The following is a 19,577-nucleotide window of genomic DNA, read 5'->3' as shown; positions in this document are numbered from 1 at the left end:
TTTGAGGTGTACAGAATAGACTAGAGGTATATCTCCCTCATACTTGTTGGTGTAAGGCTCACAGGACATCAAGAATCCATATTCTGTGATAGCTATTGATTCCCCTCTAACTGTAATCCCATGAAATCAATTAAATCCACTTTAGGTTTTAGGCCTAGATTACACAAGAGAATAATTTCTTGAAGGGCATTACTAAGGGCATTACTATTACCACATCAGGTCATGTAGAAAAGCACAATCTTCAATATTAAGGCTTTGAAATATTGAGTACGGTTGTCTTTAGTGGAAGGTTCTTTGAATCTGCCAATCTCAGAGGTCAAACTTATTCCTTCTTTCATGATTATCAGCGCACTGGCCAAGAGTTACAAAGGGTCTTAAATAAAGCTCAATGAAATTGCAAACCTAGAGCATTTTAGGATTTAGTTACATAGAATCATGGATTTAAAGCTAGAAGGAACCTCTTAAAGGCCTTGTGGTCTAATCCTATCATTTTAAAAAGGAGACAACTAAGACTTGGAGAGGTCAGGTGACTTGCATGTATGTATTCTGGTCCTTTTTTTTTTTTTTGGAACAGGGTCAGGTTATTTATTGTTCTCAGAGATTTTAGGTTCACTTCTTTAAAACACAGTTAAAGAAATGCAAAGGTCCCAATGTAACAATGCAGGAAACATCAAATATATACATTATACAATGCAAGGACACTAGGTGATCCTTTTAACATTTTGTTTTCATTCACAAACAATCTCTATAGCAGACTATGAGAAACCATACCTGAACTGAGGTTTGGTAATAAGTCCTACATGATCTAAATTAGCTTCTCAGCTTAGCGCAAGGAATCCTTCAGCCCTGGAGGTGGCATTGGCTTAATCAGTGACTGAGAAAATGAATCAGATCCTCTATAACTTTAATATGCATCTTCCTACCAGCTAAGAAGCATCAAGGACCTTCCTTTGCAGTTCAGGGATTTTGGAATAGTCCCTACTGCTGGGACTTTCTTTTCCCTTCCTTCCTTTTTTCCTTCCTTTTTCCTTCCTTCCTTCCTTCCTTCCTTCCTTCCTTTCTTTTTTCATCCCTCCCTCCACTTTGTGTCTCTCATCTTCTATCATTCTCTCTCTGTCTGTCTCTGTCTCTCTACCTTTCTCTCTCCATCAGCCTGAGAAGGGGGGGTTTTTCTTTTCCTCCCTTTTACTGTGTTGTGAAAAGGCACCAAAATAAAATAGTAAACAGTACATTTTAAAGTATGGTGATGCAGCAGTTATTGGGAATAATAATAGAAACAAGTGTCTTCTTGGCCACCATCACCTTCCCTAGTGTGTGTTTAACAACGACATCTAGTCATGTGGAAGACATGGAGCAGACACTATCATCCCAACTTCCTACAGGATAACAAATGTGACAACAGTGCACCTACCAAGTACACATTCAGAGTAGTTGATGTCCAGGGCGTACTGCTCTTCATGTTGAAGCTTCTCAGCCAGGTACAACACAAAGCTAAGGATGAGGGAGATGCTGGCATATTGAACTGGGGTTATGTATTCCAGGAGCATTGGCCACATGAGCTGGGAAAAAAAGTGATCTTCATTAGGACTGACTTTTCTTCTCATTTCCTTTTGGAGTTTTAACCACAGTCTCAAACTAATAATGCATTGGAAGTGATAGTAATAAAAATTGGATAGATTTCCACCCATTACCCTGCCCCTCTCAGTTGGCAATATCATGTGAATCTTAATCCCTCCTTCATGAGGAACTCCAATAACTTTTATCAGGAAAGAAACTAGCTTTTGTGCATCTTTATTTGCAGAAAGATACTGATCTTATATTTATAGTTCACTGGAGAGTCAGGAAACTCTGTTGATGGATACCGTGAGAAGTGATGAAAGAATTCCCTTACCTTGGCCATACAGGGATTATGTACACAGTCAGTTAAGATTTCCAGGCATAATATTTTCAGTTTCATGCTTTCATCATTAATCTCTGTCTCATCTGAAGTATTTGGGAGAAAGGTAAAATCATCAGAGATAGTTCATTAGTCACTCCACTTTTTTCACAGTATCAAAAAAGATCAGAAAGCCATGATCAGAAAGAAAGCATGAGGAAAAAAATGGAAGACAGGTACAGAGCACCTGTATTGGAGAATTACCTTTCTAATTCAATTGAGATAGTTCCTAGCTAATTTTATTCACTCTTCATAAAGTATCAAGTTAAGAAGAGAGAGGATATTGAAATCAATTATCTTCATTCATTTAGTAAGTTACATTTGAATGCCTGAGAAGTTCTCTCATACTGAGGGTCACGTGGTACTTAAAAAATAATCTGAATTCTACTTTATAGGTGCTAGAATGGAGGCGGAATAGTGTCCTTAAGGAAGCTTTAACACTCTATTAGAACCAAAGGTAATGTTAGGATGAGGTCTCCCTTATTTTGTTCACTAGTCTTTACATCACATACTCTTTGCTCTTTTGATCTGTCATGGATAGGAGAGGGAGGAGATTTTTGGAGAAAGACAAGTCACCACCACCACCATCATTTTCACTATCTCCTTGCTTCATGGTGACTCTCCTCTTTTCATAACAAAAAGTCCTGAATCTGGTTTTCTGCTGCCCTCTAATGGTTTTTTCCTGCCACCACTTCTGTTTGTTTTTCTTTGGTCACCTAATATCTAGCTCTCAGATACCCAGCTCCCTGTTTTGAGGGAAGAATGAACGGTTATACCTCCATTTTCTTTCCCTACTCCCAGTTCCAAAATGATGATCCTATGATCTTACAACCCTATGTTCCCGTTATCCTATGATCCCATAATCTAGCTCTGGAAAAAATAACCCATCACCCTCTTAAATATTTTCCATGGGGATTTATTACAAAGTCCTACAAGGGAATAGTAGAACACTACTGTCACTATCATTACTACCATCCCTACTGCTATCACTTCTTGTTGTTGTTGTTGTTGAATTATTTCAGTCACATCTGACTGTCTGTGACTCACTTTTGGGGGTTTTCTTGGCAAAGATACTGGAGTGGTTTGCCATTTCCTTCTCCAGATCATTTTACAGATGAAGAACTGAGATAAGTAGGCTTAAGTGACTTGCACAAGATCACACAGCTAGGAATTATCTGAAGCTGGATTTGAACTCAGGTCCTCCTGACTCCAGGTCCTCTGCTCTAGCCACTGCACCTCTTAGCTACCCACCATCACTACTATTGGGTCAACAACTCTTTTAACTAGGACTACCCCACATTTCTATGGTCCATTAAGTCCTATGCTTTTCTCCTAGAGTTAGATAGCACACGTACGATGAAACTATTTTATAGGGAAAGAAAGATGGGAAATAAGTGACTACAGATCTAAAGGATCAAATGTAATTAATTTTTATCAAGGGTTTTTTCAAAGGTTTTCATCTTGAGCACAAATGGCAGGGTACTAAATTACTTCACTCTGGTTTAACTCTCTCTTTCCTTCTGGCTGATCTTCCTATACCAGGCCTTGTTCTTAACATTAGCTCAATTCTAGGTCTATGACTATAGATTCGGTTAGCAAGGTCAGATAATCTCTTGGCCTCTCAGAATTTGCTTCACCAGATGCCAGATATAGGTGTGGGAACCTGGAACCAAGGAAAGGCAATACTTGTCTACAGTCATCCCAGCTCTGTCATTCTTTGGACACCTTATGTTAGACCTTTTTATCATGAATCTGGAGAGATCCTTTCCTTCTTCCCCTGGCTGCAACATGAAAGACTTTTTTTTTTTTCCTGAGGCAATCAGGGTTAAGTGACTTGCCCAGGGTCACACAGCTAGTAAGTGTCAAATGTCTGAGGTCAGATGTGAACTCAGGTCCTTCTGACTGCAAGGCTAGAGCTCTATCCACTGCACTGCCTAGCTGCCCCATGAGAGACTTTCTTATGTGGCTCTTTGTGATAGGACTGCTATATACCAAGGGTCCCCTTCATAACTTCCCTCCACATGGGTTGTTGCTGCTGTTCAGTCGTTTCAGTCATGCCTGACTCTTCCTGACCCTATTTAGTATTTTCTAGTCAAGGATACTGGAGTGATTTGCCGTTTCCTTCTCCAGCTTATTTTACAAATGAGGAAATTGAGGCAAACAGATTAAGTGACTTGGCCAAGGGCATACAGCTACTAAGTGTCTGAGGCCAGATTTGAACTCAGGAAGATGAGTCTTCCTATAAAAGAAAGAAAATTGAGACAGAAATTAAAGGACTTGTCCAGCATCCCACAATTAGTGACTGAGGCTGGATTTGAGTTCAGGTCTTCCTGACTTCAGGCCCAGCACTTTAACCACTTTAATACCTACCTGCCTTTGGGGCAAGAGGGGGTGGGAAGCATGAAATATAGACTTTGATTTCAAGGAATTTGTACTCATTTTGGGGGGAAAGGGGAGGTGTAGGGGAGAAAATCAAATGCGTAAGAAACAACTGGACAATTGTAAAAGACAAATTGATGAGGCAACATGACATGGTACATAGAGGAATTGCGTTGGAGTCAGAAGGACATGGGCTCTAGTTCCACCTTTCACACAATAGTTATGTGACCATGGGCAAATCATATAACCTCTTAGTATGCCCAGACAACTCGCTCTATAGCAAAGTTACAGATAAGTTGCCATCTGAATTAGGTAGAGGAGTTTTCCACATCGGGAGTTCTCTACACTGATAAAATCACAAGTCAAATAAAAAAAAAAGCCAAATATATAAATGAATGCTAATTGGGTGATTCAGGATAATTCATTTATCTGAACAAAAACAAAACATTGATTGATTTCAACCTTTCTTTCATGTTACCCTTTTGCTTTAGAGAGGGAAATGGCAAACCACTTCAACGTCTTTGCCAAGAAAACCCCAAATGGGGTCATGCAGAATCAGACACGATGACTGAAAAATGAATGAATTAAACCCTTTTGCTTTGGAGGTTTCTGAAAACAATCAATAAAATGACTTAATAGTAGGTAGCAAGCTCTATGGAAAAGAATCCAAGCTGAGCAACTGGTCATTGACTTTACTGTTAAAATGCCGATTCAACCTGTTATTATGTTGGTAAATGTTTGGCAACCATTCTACCAGAACAAGAAGATGTAGCATGACACACTTTTAAATTTAACCTATACTATTAACATTTTCTCAATCACTTTAAGTCTACACAATCAACAAAACAATAAAGAAAGGACTGATTTATAAGATTTGCCAATTTCTGAAGTGTAAATGCTCACGCTGAAAATTTAACAATCATTTCTACGAAGCTGGCTCAAATTGATTTCAGCACATCCTTGATCCTTCTGTTTCTCAGCTGCTAACCTTAGTAATTCCTGCCATCTGTCTCCTTTGTCTTTTCTCTTAAGAGACTAGATGATGTTGAAGGAAATCACTAAACCCTGTCATAGGGTTCTTTGAAAAGTTACACTATCCAGCCCCAAGTGGGCCATCACTGCTGTACTACAATCCTTTGCCCACCTTCTGCTTTATCACATTCTCTGCAGTGGTTGTCTAGACTTTTTTCTTTGGCCTCAAGCACCTCACTCCATCTCTTCTGCATGATCCTCAAGCAGGAAACATCATTTCCTCCTTTACTAAGAAGACTGAATCCAAATGACAAACAATCACCCCATTCTGCTTCTCTGAACCTTGAATTTACCTAAAAATGAGTAAGTCCCGGGAGAGTGAATGTTCCCAGACAAAGGCACTTACTGAGTCACCCAGTGGCTTCATGCCTTCGTCTATGAGGAAGCGGATTAAGACTATTGCGCTATCTGTACACAGGTGACCCTCTTTCCCCAGAGCAAGAATGAGCTTGGCCATGGCTTCTTTAACCTAGCAAAAGAAAGATGAAAGAGAGGAATTGCCATTAGAAAGTGGGTAGAGCTCTTTATTGTCATTAAATGTATGTTTGCATATATGTGGATATATAATGTTATTTTATTTTTATTCTGAACTTAGAAACCATAAAGAAAACCAGATATTTGAATATATGAATAATAAAAACAATTATATACATTTATACATGCACATTTAGGCATATATGTAAATATATAATTATATGTATATATGCTTATAAGTAGTATATGCATATACATTCATATATACACATACATGGACAGGTACTGCAAATGGGTCCAGAATACTTATATGAGCATATATATATACATTGCAAATGCATACATACATACACACACAAAATATATGTGTGCACATATGTATGTGTATATGTATGTGTATGTATGTATATGTATGCATACACACACACATATACATATATGTATACACACACAGAAAAAGAGGGTGAGGCTAAACCTGGAATGGGCTCATAGTTAAATAGGAAGAAAGTGTGCTGAATAGCCTTTGGAAAATTACAAAGTTCCTTTAAGGACATTATACTTCTTTCAGAAACAAGGACCATCTTTTTAATACCATTATTCTATTTGTGATGTTTGGCTATGAGTCATAATCTTTGAAAAATTAAAAACAAGTTTCATTCAAAGGGCAATGGAGACTCACATATAGTTTGGGATGTGAGCATGCTGCCATATATCATAAACAAACCATGACACAGAAATGGACTAAAGGTATCTTAGTTATGATTGATAAACAAATATGGTCTGGTTACTTGACAAGAGTAAGGAACAACCAATGGGCAGCTCTTGTTCTCTCTACTGGTATCTTTGCAGTAGCTTAAGAGCTCGCCTCTATGGCGAGTGGACCCTATATGTTAAACTTAAGGGAAAATATGTTTGAGTCAAGAAAAAATTCACGTAAATGATCCATTTGAGTACATTAACTTTAATAAGATGGTAATGAAAACATCTTCATTGTTCCTCTTTCAGCCATTAACTCAATCTGCTCAAATTAATCATTGCCTCTCTGAATGTTATCTATGTAGTCAACTGAGAATTTGAGGGGACTGATTTCTCAGTATGTCCCCCTTGTCATAATGATGGTGTAGATTGAAGTGTTCAATTTGCATACAAGTGCCTGAGGCGTAGCTAATGTGACGTCATCCTAATGGCCACTCATTGCCTCATGGAAAATAAAAAATGGACTCCTCTTTGAATTTAGCCTGAATCAGGCAGTTTGGTTGCCTTTTCCATTTGTCTGCTCTAGCGGGAAAGGTTCACATAAGATAATAGATACTGAATGGAAAGAGATCTTAGAGGCCATCTAGTATATCTACTTTGCTTTATAGATGAAGAAACCGAGGCCCATGAAGGTCAACTGACTTGCCCAAGGTCGCATGTGTGGTGAGTGTAACAAGAGCTGTTACATGAGCTAAGCAACACTGATGTAATTCCCCATATGGAAGAGGAAGGGGACTCTGATTCCAGGAGTGTTGTGATGATGTATAATGAAATGCCTTGGAGAGATCAGAACATGTGTAGAATTCAGTGACTGCTTCCAGAATGCTAACCACATGGAGAATGGCAGGCGCCTTCTTCATCTGGCTACATAGCTGGAACTTACAGTGTCTTCAGAAAGCGCGAGCCAGTCAGAGCTTCAGCCATTCACCCATTCTTTTTAGCTGCTCTCTCTTGGGGAATTGTTGCTTTGATCTGACTACTTTGCTGTTGTATCCAGTGAGAGAAAATGCTGCAAATGGAAAAGCCTTGGGCCCTGATCCTTTGTCCACCTCAGCATTTGTTCTTTGGTTTTAGGTGAAGGGTTTGGACTCTGTGGCCTTGTGAGTTTCAGGAAGGTCAGGTGAGCGAGCTACCTGGGAGTCCTGGGTTCTAGGAATCTGAGTCTAAGTCAGCCTTGTATTACTACCCCAAGGAGCAAATTGTGATCTGTAGAAATGACCTTTGGGACCTATCCCAGTAGTCACTGAAACAGAGAACCATTTTAGAGCGATGCCATATCTGAACATAAGCTTGGTAGACTGTGAGGGACTGTCTGATGTTGGCAGCTACCAGGTTGGGCGCTGTGGCAAGAGTAGGGTAAGATCTGGGTATTTTGGAAGTCGAGGCAGGGGCTGTGGTAGGCAGAGTCGTGGTGAACTGGGATGGGCTGGATATGGAGAAGCCCTGAGGCAGTGGGCAGTGCTTTGTGAGATAAGCTGGGTACAAGGAAGTAGCCGAGCTCCTGAGGCAAGGGGCGGTGCCACGTGGGAGTGGGACGGCAGAGGACTGAGTTCCCTTTGCTTAGTCCCCTCCCTATATGCAACGTTATCCCCAGACGCCTCTTGTGACCTTCCTGACTTCCTGGGTCCCTTTGTGCAGCACTGACCCCAGACCCCTCCTGAGTCTGACTTCCTAGGTCATGTACTCTTGTCTATGCGCCATTCCCAGATGCCTCCTCCCTGTATCCGGTCCTAGCTTCCTACGTCACTCCCTCCCCCTTGGTGTGCTAAACTCAGACAGCCCCTTCCAGTATCTGACCCTACAATCATTGGCTAGTAAGTGGGCTGGGGAGGAGGGGCTAAGTAGGGACTTAGAACAAGCGTGGTCAGATCACACACACTCTCTCTCCTGGCTCCTGCCCTGTTGCTCTGGCCTTGCTGCTTGGGCTTGCTATGATGGCTTGCTGTGTTGGCCTCTGAATAAAGCTCTGGTGTTGGCGCCTCCCGATGGCTCGTCTCTGTGTGGTTATCCGGCAGAGGACCGAAGACTCGAGTGTGAGTAAGACTCTGGTAGTGTGCTTCTTATAGGAGGAGCGGGTACTGGCGTACAGCCGGCAGAAGGTCGGCGTGCGGCCAGTATAGTAGACCAATGTTATGTAGGAACTGAGCTAAGTTGGAACATGCTCTCTCTAGACACTAACGTGATATGGGGAAGAGTTTGTCCTGAAGGTGTACATGAGGGTGGGGGTGGTGTTTATACTTTTGCTATTGCTATATCTTCAAAGTAAATTTCCTTTTATAAAAGCTAATTGGTTTTAAGTGACTTAATGGAATTGAGAGCAAGAGCTTGAGTCAATTATATTAGAGAAAAGACACTCTACTCCTAGAACCCTGAGAGGAAGATATAGCCACCCTTGCTCTGGAAGTGTAAAGACAGAGAATTGCTTGTTATATGAGCACCAGAGGTTAGGATTTAAACACAAATCCTTTGTTTCCCTAAGTTCAGAGCCACTGTTCTTTTCACTGTCCACATGCCCTATCTGTTTGGATCAAACAGAAGCAGAGAGGATGAGCCATATTAGAAGAATAGTAGAAAGAAGTACAACTGAATTCTCCCCTAGTGACTCCTCCACAAAGATCTGGAAAAATGCATCATCTCAAGCCCTGATTGGAAAATCCAAGAAAAAAAAATCCCAGTGAATCATTTTTTTCCAGCCCCAGTAAGCATAGGAAGGCAGACAGAGGGGTCTGTAGACACTGGGGACAGGATCTAGCCAAGAATAACTGAGCAAAGCAACTTACCCATGATGACTGAAAGAAGGATGAGACTGAGAACAGGGCAAAAAAGAGGTCCCAGACCTGTACAGAAAGTGGTCTAACCTTGTATAGGTTGCAGGAAAAGATGTCAGCTGGCAGGTTTTCTGCTCACTAACCAGTTCTAGGTCACAGATCCTGGGTAGACTGAGAAAGGGATCTACACCTAGGAGTGACATTCAGTGTGAGGAGTAATTGTGGGCCGAAGGCTAGGTACTGAGTGAGGAACAAGTTCAGAAGAAAGCAATAGCTGTGTGACCCCACGAATGAAGCAGAGTAGGGGTGAGGAAGGGCTCTCAATTCCAGCCTCCAGCCCAGTTTGAAGCCTGCAGCAGAATAACCAGGGCAGGAAACCCATACCAAAAGCCTGCAGGTCAGTCACTGTGAGTTAGCAGAGCTTTCCAGCTGACCAATAGTGACCAAGTTCAGCAGCAGTCTACTGGAATTGCAACCAAAGACAAATCCACAAATAGGATGTTTCAACCCAAATCTAGGTCAAGAACTTGCAGAGTTCAGATCAGGAAGACAAACATCAAACTTTTCTCTGGATGAGAATACCATGGAAGCACTGGAAGTTTTCAGTTCCCTAGCCTGAGCTGTTCCTGGGTTCCTAGAATAACTCCACACTCAATAACCTAACGGCAGAACCCAAGAGGATACCAGCTCAGCTCAAACATTCCTTCTTGAAGTACACAGCCCAATCCTAATATAACATCCAAAGTCAGAAAGTAAGCTGGAAGAATGAGCAAACAAAAGAAAGATACTACCATAAAGAACTATCATGTTAATAGGGATGCTCAAGACATAAAACCAGAAGGAGAGAAAGACTTCAAAATCTCTACAAGCAAAGCCTCAAAAAAGCCAAAACAAACCAAAACAAAACCAAACAAAAAACCGAAATTATAACTTGAGCACAAGTTCAAGTAGAATGCCTGGAAGAGATGAAGCAAGAATTTTTTAAAAACAGTCTAAAAATACTTTTACATATGAAACTAGAATGCTAGAAGGAAAAAAAGAGAGCTTTAGAAGAAATTGGAAAGGGAATTAACAGCTAGGCACAAAAGGTAAAAAAAAAAATCTTATTAAAGTAACAAATTCCTTTAAAATTAGAATGGACCAAATAAAAGTTAACGACTCCATGAAACAACAAGAGATAATAAAACAAAAACAAAAGCCTCAAAAATGGAATAAAATGTAAAATATCTTCTAGTGAAAATCACCGATATGGAAATAGATTGAGAAATAATTTAAAAATTGTTAGATTGCCTAAAAGCCATGACCAAAAAAGAAAAAAAAAAGAACCTAGACATTTATATTTCAAGAAATCATGAAAGAAAATTGCCCATGCCTTTTAGAACCAGAGGGCAAACTGAGATAGAAAAAAATTCACTGGTAACCTCCTTAAAGAAACCCATAAATAAAAGCTTACATAAATATCACTCAAATTGAGAGCTTTCAGTTCAAAGAAAAAATAATGAAAATATCCAGAAAAAAATTCAAGTACCGTAGTGAAGATCACACAAGATTTAGCAGTCACCTATACAAAGAATCAGAGAGCTTGGAATACAATATTCCAGAATGCAAAAGATATAGAATAATAATAATTTACCCAGAAAAACTGAGTATAAGTCTACATGGAAAAAAGAAACCTTCAATGAAATAGATGACTTACAAGTGTTCATGATGAAAAGACTACAGTTTAGTAGAAGACTTGAAATATAAACAGAAATATAAAAAGGTAAACATTAGTGAGCAATTGTAAGGGACTAAACAAGGACCAACTGTTTATATTCTGATATTAAACAATGATACATGTGTCCCCTCAGAACTCTATTATAATCAGGGGTTATAAAGGGAATCTAATTCGACAGAGAACCTAGGAGTAGTTTTCTTATGTTTTGATTATCTTAAAAGGAGAAAGGAAATGGAGGGGGAAATCAATACACTAGGGTAAAAGGGAGAGGAATGATGGAAAATTATCTCATATAATTGAGGTGTTCAACAAGAAAACTATACAGACAAGAAGAAAGGTTTGGGGAGTGGGTGATACTTGAACCTCATTCTCATCTGAACTGATTGAAGAGGAGAACACCACACATAGTTGGGTGGAGGAAAACATTTCACTTAGCAGGGTAATAGGAGGGAAAGGTGAGAAGGGAGATAGTGGAATAAGAGGAAGGGTACATTAAGCAAGGGATTAGTTTTAAGAAAAACAAACTCTAAGGAGAATGGATAGCAAATAAGGGTCTAAAAGAAAAGAAAGAAAGGAGAAAAATCTATGATTGGACTTAGGGTGAAAAAAAAGTAAAGAGAAGAGGGATAGGGGAATCGTGAGCATGGGTGCTTAGCACTCTCTCTTACCACCCTCTTCTTTATAAAGGGGATGGGAAACAAAGAAAGGGAAAACTATAAGAGAATAGGATACACAATTTTCAATCATAAATATGAATGTGAATGGGATAAACTTGCCTGCAAAATATGAAAAGTTAGCCGAATGGATTAGAAATCAGAATCCAACAATATGTAATTTATAAGAAACACACTCAAAATATAAAGTTAATACGTAAGGCTAGGGCAAAATCTATTATGTGTCAGCTGAGGTAAAGACTTAGGAATTCTGATCAATTTGATCATAATTCCAGAGGTCTTACAATGAGGCATACCCATATCCTGACAGAGAGATGAGAAACTCAGGGTACAGAGTGACACATAGATTTTGGATATGGCCAATGTATGGATTTATTTTCTTTGACTATGCATATGTATTATAATAGTTACAACAGAAAATTAGAAAAATAGAAAATGCTTGTCAATGACAAAAAAGTAAAATAAAAGTTACATTAAAAAAATAGAGGCCTAGGCATGCCTCAGGTTCTTATGCTAAGGGAATGAGCCTTATTGGTAATTCTCACGCCCTTGAGATGTTTGGTGAAATTGAGACAGTGCCCCTAAATGGCCAGCTTCTTAATTTTCAACCAATTTCTTCTAATAAAAAAATAAAAATTTCTTCTAATTAAAAAAGTAATAAAAAAAACATGGAAGGGTACTAGATTGACTGACCTCAGTATTCTAATTTGCGATTTTTATCAATGAGATGAGGAATGCATCAAGCATACTACATTCTCCAAAGGTGTACATTACAACCTCATGCTTACCATCATATGGGTTTCACCTTCTCTTGTAAATCCACCAGAGGGGGTCCATCCAACTTTCTGGGAGCCCACCTCTTGTTCTTTTGACATTTTGTGGGTACCAATGGAGTACCCAGGTTGCCCATCAATTATCGGAAACTCTTTTAGTGTGATCAGCTCATCTTTTTCCAGTCATATATTTCTCTGATGATATCCTTCATACCACTTGGCTAACAGTGCTTTAAAATCCAATGGTTTCTAAGTTAGAAATGTTCCACTTTACTACACTCAATTATAATTACATTTGGAAATGATCCATACAGAAACCACCTTTCAAGCTAATGGCTCTTTGCCCAAAAAATATTTCTAGGCAAATGCTGGCATATATAATGGGAATGCTTTAGTCTTATTTTAGTCTATTACTTATGAGAGTCCAGCTCTTTGACCATACTATTCATTGGATTTAAACTCTCTTGATCTATCGGTCACTTAAGGACCAATATTCTTTCCTTCTCCAGTCCTTATAATATTCACCTGGGAGAAGTGCTGAGTTCAGGCTATTAATATAAACTCAGAATATATTAATATAAATACAGAATACAAAGATGAGAGTTGCCATGAGCCTTAAGGAGAAGACTAAAGAGATGATGACTGCCTGTGGTTAACTTAAGAAGTCAATAGCCCTAGTTCTTTCATTTGTGTCTGGCCCATCCTTTCTAAGTCCTAGCCTTGCAGAAGCTCAGGAGAAATGGTTTTCATTTTGGTTTAATTCACTTACCTTGTGGCTAGGGTTGGGAAGCCATGGCCATAAAGCATGCTGCAAGTCTATCATCACACTGGGACTCATTGAAGGGACTGGAAAAAGCAACAAAGATAAACACAGAATTGGAATAGAATGTTACTGAAAAGGCAACCAAAGTGTGGTCAACTGTGGTTGTAGGAAGCCTTGATGAAAGCACTCATAAAATATCCCTTCCTTAATAAGATAGTAGGAAGCAAGGCAACCCAATGCTGTGAGTAGGGATTGCTGGTACCCTGGCAAAATTGTTATGTATGTTAAGATTTCTTTTCTATCTCTTTCTTCCTCTTTTAATGACACCCTTCTCTATTCTTATCATCCTACTACATCCTATATCCCACCCTAGTCCTTCTTTCCCTTCCCTAGAATCTTATTAGTTCCTGTTCCATGGAAATCTTTCTTTCTTGTAGCTCTGTTACTCACTACCTAAGGTGCAACCAGTTAAATCTAACTAACAAATCTTGGCTGATGTGCTAATGGGACATGTGGCCTCTGTTGTCTGTGCCACCATGACCTTTGTTGTTTCTCATCCATTAGTGACAAGGTAGGAATCCAACTAGGTAAGAGAGGAGGACAATGGCATGGGTAAGACGATAGGTCAAAAATGATCAGTCTTCAATCTCTCAGACAGGTGCCATATCCTAAATACTAAACTGAGAGGACTTTAAAAAACAAAAATCTTGGATTTGCCCAATGTTTTTACCTTTACCCTTGACTTTGGCATTGCTATCTCTACTCTCCCTTTTCCAATTCTCCCCTCCTTCTTTTTCAAAGGTTCTTCCTCTTATTTCTTCCCTTTCCTGTTTTTCCTTATCCTCAGATGGTTGGGACTGTCTTTCTTTCTGCTTACATTTGCATTCCCATTGCTTAGCACAGTGCCTGGCATATAGCAAGTGCTTAATAAATACTTGCTGACTTGACCTTCCATTTTACAGATGAGGAAACTGAGGCCTAGAGATGTTAAGTGATTTGTCCAAGGTCATAAAGGCAGTAAGTGACAAAGCTGGGATTTGAACCCACATTCTCTTCATCTAAATCTAGTGCATTGTCCAACGCATCATACTTTAATTCAATTTGATGTATATTTACTTAGCATTCATGTACCACATTATGGCTAGATGCTGGTAGGTGACACATAGATAAATATGACATGGTCCCTGCTATCAAAAAGAGTCATAATTCACCAGCCAGGAAGAGAGGATGGATAAAGGAAGCAGGAACATCACAGCTTACTGGCTTACAAAGCCCTTTCCTCTGAGAAGAACCAGAAGAACCTCGTACACAGTAATAGCCATACTGTGCAATGACTTACTTTGGTAGACTTGGTTATTCTCATCAATGAAAGGATCTAAGACAATTCCAAAAGACTCATGATGGCAAATGCTATCCACATCCAGAGAAAGAAACTATGGAGTCTGAATGCAGATGGAAGCATACTACATGCTCTCCTTTTCCTTTGTTGTTTTATTTTATTGCTTCATTCTCATGTTTCCTCCTATTAGTTCTAATTATTCTTTACATCATGCCTAATGGGAAAATATGCTTAATATGAATGTATAAGTAGAGCCTATATCAGATTGCACACCCTCATGGTGGGGGGGGGGGGAAGAAGGAGAGGGAAAAGTTTAAAACTCAAAATCTTATGGAAGTGAATTTTGAAAACTAAAAGTAAATAAATTAATTATTACAAAAAAAGCCCTTTCCTAAGAATAGTCCTAGACAATTGTAGAGCAAATATAGCTAGGTGGTACCGTAATGGATAGAGTGCTAGGCCTTGAGTCAGGAGGACTCATCTTCCTGAGTTCAAATCTGGTCTCACATACTTATTAGCTGTGTGACCCTGGCCAAGTCACTTAACCCTGTTTGCCTCAGTTTCCTCATCTATAAAATGAACAGAAGAAGGAAATGGCAAACCACTCCAGTATCTCTGCCAAGAAAACCCCAAATGCAGTCACAAACTGTTGGACATGACTAAAATGGCTCAGCCACAACTGTTTATAAGGGTATTTTGATGATAGAGAGTAAACTCAAAAAAGCCTCTTGGTTACATAGTGTTCTATCATATTCAGTGATTAGAAAGATCCCTAACTGTGTTTCACTGTAGTCGCTTACGGTCAGACTTCACCAGGTCTTCCAGGACCCCAATAAGCCAGCAGAAGACAGCTTCATTCTCCTCATTCTCCTCAATTTTCAGAAATAAGAAGGCAAGTAATTTCTCCAGGTGCTCAGAACCTATAGGAAAAAGACATTGAGGTTCAGCATGGTTTTTTCTCAGTCAGAATATAGCCAGGATAGAACGGAGATAAATCAGTGAGGGAGGAGGGAGGAATGTTTTCAGTGCATGGCACATTGTTGTTGTTGTTCAGTTGTTTCAGTTGTGTTTAACTCTTCATGATCCCATTTGGGGTTTTCTTGGCAAAGATACTGGAGCGGTTTGCTATTTCCTTCTCCAGCTCATTTTACAGATGAGAAAACTGAGGCAAAGAGGGTGAAATGACTTGCCCAGGGTCACACAGCTAGTAAGTATCTGAAGCTAGATTTGAACTCAGGTCTTCCTGACTCCAGGTTGGGACCTCTATCCACTGTTCCACCTTGCTGCCCCATGCATAGCACATAGTAGGTATTTAATAAATATTTATTGATTAATTGTTGCTTACCCAATTCTAAAAGTCTGACAAGGATCATCTGCACCTGTTCACTTGGAATTCCAGCAGAAGGAAGGCTTAGCTGTGGAAACAAAGCATTCCATTGACTACGAAAGGCAAAATTAGAGAAGGGAAGGCACTGATAGATGCACAGGAGAAATGGAGAAAACCATGAGTGAGAAGAGGTGACCAAAGTCTATTGGCACCAAACTATATTTTAGACTAGAGATATAATAGCATGTCTAGCAAAATGCATTCTGCTTGTTGGGAGGGTTGGATGTGAGTTATATGAGATGGCTCAATATAGGAAATAGCTTTAAGATTTCAGAAGAGAGTTGAGGAAGATAAATGAGCTCCTTGGGGGATCATCATATACAAAAATAATATAGAATTTTTTGATAAGTCAATTCAAATAGAAAAGTACTCAATAAATGTTTGTTGAATAAATGATCTACAGAATCAAAGACTGTCTGAACTGAAAGAGACCGTAGAGTTCAATACCCTCATTTTATAAAGAGAAGAAAAACTGAGGTCCAGAGAGTTTATATATCTCTACCTCCATCCATCCATCCTTCCATCCATCTATCCATCCATCCATCCATCTATCCATCCATCTATCTATCTATGTATCTATGTATCTATCTATCTACTAGACTTGTGAGTTCATTGATATTGAAAGATCCCAGGAAGGAATTTCTTCTGTCAAAGCAAATCAGTAACTGCTTTGTAACTTACAGTATTAGAGAAAGCCCTGGGTAAGCAGCTTACTTAGGGTCACATAGCCAGTATTTTTCAGAGGTGGGATTTGAAGTCTTCCTGACATTGAGACCAACTCTCTCTCTCTCTCACTCTCTTTCTCTCTCTGTCTCTCTGTCTCTCTCTGTCTCTCTCTCTCTCCTTCTCTGTGTCTCTATCTCACTCTGTGTCTGCTTTTGTCTCTGCATCTCTCTTTCTCTGTCTCCCATATACATACATGTATAATGTATATATTGTACCTATGGACACATGTATGTATGTGTATATTACCATGTATATGGGCATATATCATATGTATTGTATGTACGTGTGTACATATACACACACATTTGTGTATGTTTGTGTATTTTGATTCTAACCTGCTATTTCTTTTTTGTGTGGAGCTCCTGGTGTGCAAGTGTCCTCCACCAATGCAGGGACATCAACTTTTCTGCACCTTATAGTCTTAGATAACTGTGTAGATCAGTGTGTCAAATTCAAATACAAATGAGGCCAGTAAACATATATAAAGATTCCCCATAGGGCTCATATTGACTTAGAAAACCACATATTAACATCATATATATTCTATTCTATTTTTATTTATTTTGTTAAATATTAAATATACATTTTAGTATGGTTCAGAAAGCACTTGGGAGTAATTCAGAGACTTGGGCAGCATATTTGATAACTCTATCTATTTAACCCCCTAGAGGGTTCAATAGCCCTGTATTTAACCCATATAGAGTATAGAGGGTTCAATAACTCACTTGGCTTGTGACACAACTGGCTTGTGTCAGAAGCCAAACTCGATCCCAGGTCTTCCTCACTCTGAGGCCAGCTCTATAGACTGTGTCACATGCGTGTGGCTGTCTATATGGGTATGTAGGAGAGGTACAGAAGACATAGAATAAGATAAAAATATTTTAAATTTTAGAATTGTATTCTTAAGGAGCATGGGAATTGCACACAAGAAAATGGGATTAAATTGCAGCTGAAAGTACTCAGATGATACCTAAGGAGGGACTTTTTAAGGACAATCTGTTAAACATCAGAACAAAGCTAAGAGATATTGAAGAACCACTTTCGCTGAAAATAAGACTAGAATAAATATTTAAAGAATGAGAATGGTTTACTTACAATTTCGCCTAGAGCTGCGGTACTGGATTATAAGATCTTCTAGCAACTTCTTGCCTATGAGCCAAAGCACTCCATTTTAAATTCTACCATACATTTCTAGGAGAAAGGGGCCCCAGGTAGACTTCACCAAGAACCTGAGCTCTCTTTACCTGTGAATACAGCTCTTGAAACATGTAGGTTGGGTCTGGAAGGTCTGTTTTTACCTCCATGAAAGGAAATATTGTTTTTCACAAGTCCAGGCCACTCTATCCAGGGTCAGAAGGAGACAAAGATAAAAATTATATTGGGTTGAAACAAGTACTATGGCAGGAATGGATCATAACCCCATTGGTTGAGCACTCTTCTCTTCTTCATGCTATTATACTTTGCTCTAATTCTGCTGTTCAGAATATATGTGTGTGTGTGTGTGTGTGTGTGTGTGTGTGTGTGTATGTATATGCTGTTCCACATACATGGGAAACAAAAGGATTTATGCTTACTCCTCAAGTAGCCTGATTTTTCACCATGCCATGTGTAGCACACAGATTTCTCTCCCCCAACCCACTCCTCCCCCTAAAGTACCTATTTCTATTAACGGCCCCATCATCCTCCCAGTTACCTAGGCTTGGAAACTCAATTATCTTTCGATTTTTCCTTCTCCCTCGCTTCCACCTTCGAATCACTTAGCGAGTCTGGTGGTTTCCACTTCTACCATATTTCTCCCACCATTGTCCTCTCTTTCACTTCCGCTGTAACTACTTTCTTTTTCCTATTCTATTACAGTAGCCCCCTAACTGGTCTTCTAGTTCTTAGTCTATGTTCTTTCCAAGTCAACTTTCATTTGGTTGTCCAAGCTCTAATTTTTTTTCTATTGTACTATGTGGTCATGCCACCCTTCTACTAAAAAACCTTATGTTGCTCCCTAGTGCCCACAGTTGAACTGTGAGTCTTGGCAGTCAAGGCTTTCAGCAAACTAATCTACTTCACCAGGCTCCAGTATTAGCTCATATTCTATATTTTCTCTCAACTGGACTATTCTCTGTCTTCTGTTCTCATCTTGCCATCCCCCATCTCTGTATCTTTTCTGCTCACACCAACTTTCATGCCCAGAATGGAATCCTCACCTATCTTTGGGTCTTTCTTGTCTTTCTTTTCTTTTCTTTTTTCTTTTTTTTTTAGGTGAGGCAATTGAGGTTAAGTGACTTGCCCACCGTCACACAGCTAGTAAGTCTTATGTGTCTGAGGCTGGATTTGAACTCAGGTCCTCCTGACTCCAGGGCAGGTGCTCTATCCATTGTGCCACTTAGCTGCCCCTGGGCCTTTCTTCTTTCAGGATCCAATTCAGGTGTCATTATCTTTGGTGAAACCTTCTATGGACCTTCTCTCATCTCATTTTTTCCCCATGATAGTAATCTATGCCTTCTCAGATATCTTACAGTATTTTTGAAGAGGACCAATGACTTCATGGGGTGATATCTTGACTCCTGCATGAATTGGATTTCAGTGAGGCCGAGTTGCACCAAGTCATCAACCTCACTGTCTTTTCCTGAGTCATCAAAGTCCAGTGGCAAGATGAAAGTCAGGATGACTGGTGATGGTCCAGGATGAAGTTGATGACCTTGGCATCTTTGATGCCTGACCAAGCTCTAGGCCAGGCCTGTACAACGTATGGCCTGTGGGCCGCTTGTGGCCTGCCAAAGTGGCCCATGGGTGGTAAGTTGTGCAGGCCTATTCTACATCCTCTACATTTTTCTTCCTTCCTTTCTTCCTTCCTTCCTT

The 19,577-nt window shown here is 39.6% G+C and overlaps 1 protein-coding gene across 1 annotated transcript in view; it reads right to left on the bottom strand.

Moving 5' to 3' along the window:
* LOC114025101 (maestro heat-like repeat-containing protein family member 1) overlaps nt 1–18,028 on the bottom strand; it is a 107,057-nt gene extending 89,029 nt beyond the window's left edge. The window contains 7 exon segments of the mRNA XM_027838436.1: nt 1,412–1,559; nt 1,892–1,978; nt 5,682–5,816; nt 13,279–13,355; nt 15,412–15,531; nt 15,957–16,026; nt 17,969–18,028. Of these exon segments, the coding sequence (XP_027694237.1) occupies nt 1,412–1,559; nt 1,892–1,978; nt 5,682–5,816; nt 13,279–13,355; nt 15,412–15,531; nt 15,957–16,026; nt 17,969–18,028 (697 nt within the window).
* Nucleotides 18,029–19,577: the final 1,549 nt, after the last annotated feature.

This window comes from Vombatus ursinus, unplaced genomic scaffold, assembly GCF_900497805.2.
Source record: "Vombatus ursinus unplaced genomic scaffold, bare-nosed wombat genome assembly UNPS02014826.1, whole genome shotgun sequence".
Taxonomy (NCBI): Eukaryota; Metazoa; Chordata; class Mammalia; order Diprotodontia; family Vombatidae; genus Vombatus; species Vombatus ursinus.
Note: the sequence above shows the minus strand (reverse complement) of the source record. Positions and strands in the feature narration are given on the sequence as shown.